This window comes from Malus sylvestris, chromosome 16 (assembly GCF_916048215.2).
Source record: "Malus sylvestris chromosome 16, drMalSylv7.2, whole genome shotgun sequence".
In the NCBI taxonomy this organism is placed as follows: Eukaryota; Viridiplantae; Streptophyta; class Magnoliopsida; order Rosales; family Rosaceae; genus Malus; species Malus sylvestris.
The window spans coordinates 31,586,523-31,594,102 of NC_062275.1; the positions used below are offsets into that span (position 1 = coordinate 31,586,523).

At 35.8% G+C, this 7,580-nt stretch overlaps 1 protein-coding gene across 1 annotated transcript; it reads left to right on the forward strand.

Moving 5' to 3' along the window:
* Positions 1-3,800: 3,800 nt before the first annotated feature.
* Positions 3,801-6,047, forward strand: LOC126609400 (PTI1-like tyrosine-protein kinase At3g15890). The gene is made up of 4 exons (XM_050277338.1): positions 3,801-3,853; positions 4,068-4,224; positions 4,313-4,575; positions 5,220-6,047. Exons 1-4 carry the CDS (start codon positions 3,801-3,803, stop codon positions 5,905-5,907), a joined length of 1,161 nt encoding a protein of 386 aa, XP_050133295.1. The 3' UTR covers positions 5,908-6,047.
* The last annotated feature ends 1,533 nt before the right edge of the window (positions 6,048-7,580 follow it).

Below are 7,580 nucleotides of genomic sequence, written 5' to 3' on the forward strand. Positions count from 1 at the left end.
GGAAGATCTGGTTTTTTAGGCACCACAATGTGGGATAGACCTTCCCCAGGACCACGATAATGGAGTTCATGTCGGAATTGCTCGAAGTGCATCTGGAGTTTGGTATCCAAGATGTTAGCAACCGATTCTTCGATCAAAGAAGGAATGGCAGCCATGAAGGCTTCCAACTCGGCCACTCGAGCATCCATAGCAGTGAAGCGGTCGTGGTAGTGTGGCGGGGCATGCACAAAAGGGCAACTAGGATCGGAGGCTGATATCCATGTTAGATACCAATTTCGGTCACTAGTTCAACCTTAACTTTCAACAAGAGTAACAGAGACTGGCGAGAGGAAGAAGATGGAAATATTTTTTGTAAAATTATTTTTTAATTCTGATTTCATTTCTAACCGTTGCAACAAGAGAGAGAGAGAGAGAGAGAGAGAGAGAGAGAGTATGTGTGTGTGTGTGTGTGTGTTACTTTTTAATTTTGATTTCATTTCTAACCGTTGCAACAAGAGAGAGAGAGAGAGAGATAGAGAGTGTGTGTGTGTGTGTGTGTGTGTGTGTGTGTGTGTGTGTGTGTGGGTGTGTGTGTGTGTGTGTGTGTATTATAGCACTAATAAACCCCTCTAATGTGATACTGCCACATGGCACACAACCTAGACTCCTTAACAAACTGCATAAAAGAAAGGCAAATTACATAATGACCCGAAAACATTACATTTTGACCCTCAAACATTACAATTCTATTCAAAATCCCGTTATTGTGATCAAGGCAATCACAGAACATAACAAAATGTAATTAAAGTAAATTAGAAAATGTGGAATTAAGAAAATGTGAAATTATCAGGGTGCAAACGACGGGTCTGCTCCTGTGATTACTTGGATGGGAGAGGAAGAAGATGATGAACAATAATTTTTTTTTCTTTTTTTATTTAAGTTTTTAATTATATAAAAAAAATATTTAAATATTTTAAATCCACATAGCAATATTTAATTATATTGGTGAAACCCAGTTATGTGCCACATCAACACATAATATAATTTTTTACGGAATTATAACGAAATGACCACATTGATTTGCAACACCAATTTTCAGGAACTACATTGATTGATTTTCAATTGCAAGGACCATCTTGATAAGGTGAGTTAAGTTCAGGGACCATTTATAATAAAAACCTTACGTTAAAAACCATTAAAATGTTAGTAAGGAATGCATAAGATTGTACTGTACATGCCGTACTGTGTTGGAAATCATCAAGTCTCGTGTTTGTCTTTTCTTAATTTTAATAAGTAATGTGAAAACCGAAAGGGCTTGATCAAAACTTGACGCCCAGAAGAAACTCCCAAGAATTAGACTTGGTGCCAAGAATTAGAGGCTTCGTTCTAACAATTAAGGAATCGGTCTCGGTAAACCATCAAACGCACAAATGGAAGGGCAGAGAAGAAAATCAGTTGAAGTAGAGATGCTAGAAGAAAATTAGGGGTCCAACCTGGTCTGAAATGGTCCTTCGATTATAAAATATTTGGTAATGCTAGGGAGATTAAGGGTATGTTTGGAAGTGTGCTTCTACAATGATTGAAAGCGTTTTTGATGAAAATTCTTTTGAAACCAATCTTTAGTAATTAATAATGTAAGTGAGTCTTGAAAAAGCACTTGTAAATCCTTCCTGGAAGAAGTACATAATTGGTGCTTCTTCCAAAATGCACTTCAAGTGCTTTTGGAAACCTTTCACCAATAGTGTTTTTTAGTCATTATAAAAACATTTCCAAACATGCCCTAAATTTGTAAACTAAATTTTTTAAACATAATGTTATGGAAGTTGATGATTGAATATTACTTAAATGTTGATTAACGTGCTTATTTTTTATTGGTGACGCATCATTTAAATCTAAATCTCGAAGCTTTGTGTCGCATTGTCAAAGAATTAATTATTTTGTGTAAGTGAATGCTGGTATGATCCAAAGGGAAAATGGTGGCAGCATCACTGTGCTTGAATCAGGAGAGTCCATGTACAAAAGAATACTTCTAATATGAAAACGAAATGAAAACGAAATGAGATAGAGGAAACTCCAAAAATCTTTGATCAATGATTAAACAAATGCAGAGGCCACATGTAAAGGACCGACGAAATTTTCGGATCTCTCACTTGGAATGTCGTTTATTTATTTAAAACTTGATTTGAATTTAAATTTCAAATACAATCTGAGACAAGTTCGTTTTATATACCTTTGGGTGACAACTTTTAAAAAATGATTGACAAAATGTCTATCAAGCTTAACAAACGATCTAGTTTAGTACAAAATGTTAAAAGCAAAAAATCAAACAAATTAACCTTGAAGATTTCGTGTATCAGATAACTACAAGGGTGGAGCCAGCTAGTGGTTGCCCAAGGCTCTAGGCCACCTCAAGTTTTAAAATATGAAAATTTTTGGTGTTAAAAAGAAGCATGTTATGAAAAACTAAGTCTAATATTGCACAAAAGAGAGAAAGTTAGCGTACCCCAACACCTAAATTTCACTACATACTACAACAAAAATAAATTTGTCCACCCCTTTACAAATTCCTAGATCCGTCCTTAGATAATTAGATTATTAATCTTGTGGGTACATATATTTTAATTAGGCAATAAACTCAAAGTCAAATGCAATATGTTTAAATTAAATCTTTTGAACTAAAAAAATGAATGTGAATATCAACAAAAGTAACAGATCAACACGTGCCAATTAGCAATTTTATGATTAGATATATTTATAGGAGTTGGAGAATGATATTTATTGATGCTAGGATTGTGAGGGTGATGTGATCTTTTTTAAAACTTTATTTTGACACTTCAGAATGAAAGTCAAGAGAGTTCATACATATATATGGGTGTATATCTCATGCTGTCAAGTAAATCCTTGCTTCATTTAATTTAACTTTTTTGTTTACGAAGAATAGAATAGTTATCCTAAATTAGGGATTGAGACATCTTATTAAAGTCTATGGTGCCCGGCTTGGCATTAGTGAAGCTTTCTTCAACGAATTGGTTTAGCACGAATAGGTAAGACCAAATTGTGAAAAAGAAAGTTCGAACTTGGGTGTAGAGAGTAGAGCACATTGGTTAACCAAATTTGCTAAATTCCTCATTTTATTAGTCAAGATCCTAAATTTGATTCTCTCTCCTTTAAATAAGAAGTATGTCAAACTAATAATGTCTTCTGTGGCCACTAGCACTACAGTTTAGCTGTGGCCACTAGCACTACAGTTTAGAAGTATTCTTTCACCTATAAGTGGGATATCTCATATTCGACTCATATGAATGACGAGTTTCATACCTAATTATTATGACTCACTTAGCCCATATCTCCCATATATCTTCAAGCCGATTAAATTCAATTCTCGTACAAAATGGTAAGAGAAAATTTCAAAGCTAGTCCCCAACATATTATTGTCCTGAAGTAATTAACATATTATTGACGGACCATCCCACATATACTCAAGTAATGAACAAATTGGTATGAGAGATATTATTGTCCTGAAGATCACATAGTAATTTAGTACATCATATTGCAAGATGCTTTATTGTATTAATTAATATCTGGATAGTAAAATTTTGTTTCATTTAATTATCAAGTTTAGTTACAACCGTTCAAGCAACTTGATATTCAACATATGCCGGCCGAGGTCGGCTCTTACATCGCATCTACAATATAATATATAAGCCAGAACACAACTAATATGGTTAATTTAAGAGGTTAACACTGATCAATTTCTTAAGCAAGCTTAATATATAATTAACTCAACTCAAATTTTAAAGTACTCATCCCAAGTCCATACTATGGGATCATCCTTGAGTGCTTGCTGTAGTTCAGAGAAGGTAGACGAAGAAGGGTATGTTAAAAATTTCGACCTTTTTCCTCTTTTTTGCCTAAATCCCAATTCAAAGTTAAACAAGCTAATTATTATTTTTTTTTATGCGAAACTCTTAATAAATCTAGGTAGCCTAGTTTAGCTGAGATTGACTTTTTGTTATGAGAAATTAAGTTTTCTGCAAGAAAAAGGGGAAAAAAAATGCAGAAATTAAGTTTTGCTTTGGCATTTTTAGGGCTACTCGTGAAGTTGGTGGAGGAGGTCACACATCATGGAGAATATTTTCGTACAAGGAGTTGCATACAGCTACTAATGGGTTTAGTGATGACAATTTGCTTGGAGAGGGAGGGTTTGGAAGTGTTTATTGGGGAAAGACCAGTGATGGTCTACAGGTAATGAAAAAGAAAACTAATTAATTATTATCCTAATACGCTACTTACCATTTTTGTTATAATTTTTGAGTAAATAATTTATATTCAGATTGCTGTGAAGAAGTTGAAAGCAATGAATTCAAAAGCTGAAATGGAATTTGCAGTTGAGGTTGAAGTTCTTGGAAGGGTTAGGCACAAGAATTTGTTGGGACTTAGGGGCTATTATGCTGGGGCAGATCAACGCCTTATTGTCTATGATTACATGCCAAATCTTAGTTTACTTTCTCACTTGCATGGCCAATTTGCAAGTGAAGTTCGGCTGGATTGGAAAAGGAGAATGAAAGTTGCTATTGGCTCAGCAGAAGGCCTCCTGTAAGCAGTAGTATAACATAAGTTTTACATTTAATTATTTATATATACATGCATGGTTTAGTTTGAAGCTACCATTGATCAAAATCACATATGGAAGTGTTGGTTGATCGAGTCCACCAACTTGTGCCCTCCAACTCACTAAGAAATTAACAAATACTATAATAATTAAGCAGTTAAGAACCATTTGGAATATTATTGACATCTCTTGCACATGACATCTGGAGGTCAATTTTCTCTTATAATTGGATCAGCACGCACAACAGAAAAGTAGCAAACAGTAACCCTCAATATTTTTCTAGCATTTAGATGCTTATATCTTTAGATCACATGTTGAGGAGAAATGTTCTCTTGACATACTGTTTGGTTAAATAGGATTATTACCTTACTAAACTGGAAATATGAACACAATTGATTGTGTTGATTTTCACCCACATATGTGGTTCATAATCACAATCTAGAGAATACTTACTATATAGATGGTTCATCTAAAGAAATAAGTAAACGTGGTGCAGATAATAATTTCATCATTTTTCACAATTTTTCAACCAAAAACCAAATTTCCCAAATGCTACACCAATTTTGCCAATTAAAATGATTTGACAATTGTTTAACCTGTGCATTCTCATTCTATTTGTGGTTTGTAGGTACTTACACCATGAGGTGACACCCCACATCATTCATAGAGATATAAAGGCTAGCAATGTGCTGTTGGATTCAGATTTCGAACCACTAGTTGCAGACTTTGGGTTTGCCAAGCTAATCCCCGAAGGTGTGAGCCACATGACTACTCGAGTCAAGGGAACTTTGGGTTACCTAGCACCTGAATATGCCATGTGGGGAAAAGTCTCAGAGAGCTGTGATGTTTATAGTTTTGGGATTCTTCTTTTAGAGCTCGTAACTGGAAGAAAGCCTATAGAAAAACTCCCTGGCGGAGTTAAGAGGACGATCACTGAATGGGCGGAGCCACTTATAACCAAAGGCAGACTTAAGGAACTTGCAGACCCAAGACTCAGAGGAAACTTTGATGAAGGCCAACTGAAGCAAGCTATCAATGTTGCTGCACTTTGTGTGAAAAGTGAGCCTGAGAAAAGGCTCAAGATTAAGGAAGTGGTAGATCTTTTAAAAGGGTATGAGGCTCAAATCAAGATGAAACCATTGAGAATTGAAAGTGTGAGATACAAGGAGGAGCTTCTGGCCCTCGATCAAGCTACCGATGATGATGAAGATGGAGGGGCGGACGAAAGTACTAACGGGTATGGAGTTTTCAGTGCTATAGAGGTGCAGAAAATGCAGGATCCTTACAAGGAAAGGAGAACGGCGAAATATGTGTGAGAGAGTAGTAATTTGATTTTGCTCATCTATATATAGCTCTTGATTTGTCAATATGAATGATAAGCAATTGTTTTCCATACAAGAGAAATTGGTTTGTGAGAGGGGCTTGACAGACTTTTTATTTCCTTGGTCATTATGCAAATTTGAAGATGTTATAATATGCGATTGCCATTATCTTTTGACCAAATTATTTGATTTTGTGTCCTATTGATTTGAGGTAAGCTAGATAATGAATCGGTCATAATAAATTGGCATTGAACTCATGTAAAAAAATGAAGATGTTATAAACTTTCCTGGTTTAAGTGTGATTGTATAAATCCTAGATTAGATTTGGTTATAGTTATTCTTTCCTATATGGACTTGTATTCCTAGGCGATGAAAGATTTCTTCTCCCTCTCATTACTATAAATAAAGGCATTGAGGAAATAATACACACATTCCCGTACGATTCTACAAACACATCTCTCCTTGCCGCCGACCCCTTCCCCTTAGTTAGATAAAATAGGCTACAACACGTTATCAGCACGCTCCTACTGCTATACTTAGGAATCTGACGATGAGTTTTTTTTGCATCAAACTAGTTCATCCATATCATCACGCAATCAGGTTCTTCCAAAACCATGGTTTTTATCTCAATATTTTTGTAGCCCTGATAGCATGAACATTCACCGTCATGCATGACCCAACTTTACGTTTTTTTGAATTTTGGATTCTACATAAATTGTGTATGCACTATATTCATAATTGTTGAATTATGTGAATTTGATATTTGCCATGAATTGCATCAAATATATGTACATGCATTAAATTATTAAATTGTGTATGCATATTGTTGATGCACAAAATCAGTGAGGACTTTGGTACAACAGAAAATGTTAAGTTTGTGACATTCGCTAGATTGCTCCGGTCACTAGTGTGAATAAGTATGTAAATGGATAGGGACAGGGAAGCAAACACAAGATGTACGTGTTTCACCCAGATTGGCTATGTCCATGGAGTAGAGGAGTTTTCATTAATTGTGAAGGGTTTACACAAGTACATAGGTTCAAGCTCTCCTTTAGTGAGTACTAGTGAATGATTTAGTACAAATGCCATTAGGAAATATTGTGAGAGAATGATCTTTATTTATAGAAGAGAGTTTCTAGTTTCATTCTGACATTGACACGTGTCGTGTTGTGATTGGCTTATGATGTCAACACGTGTTGCGCTGTGATTGGCCTCCTAGTTGGAGGGAAACTCTTCTGGCTCCTTGACGGTATAATGTTGACCGGTGCTCAGTAGTTTCGGGATTGGTCAAGTATGGTACAAACAGTGCTCCCCTAAGTTCCCGAGTGAGGGAAGCTCCTCGGTTGGGGACTTGCAAGATCCAAGCCATTGAGTAATCACGAAACTTCTAAGTACCAAAGTGTGGTATCATTTTCACTTGCCTTATCTGTCTCATATGTAGATGTGGCATCTTCTCTGGAAGTACTTTTCCTCCATCCAGGGATGGTATCATTAACCGATGACGATGCATAAGGTAATGTATCAATTTCACTTGAAGCTTTACTTGTAGTTTCAGGCTTGGTCAAGTGCGATACAAACCCTATAGTAGGAGTCCCCCAAGTCGCCGAGCTAGGAGATTTGCCGAAAGAGGTAATAGACAAGGTAAGCAATCAGACTTCTAAGCAAGC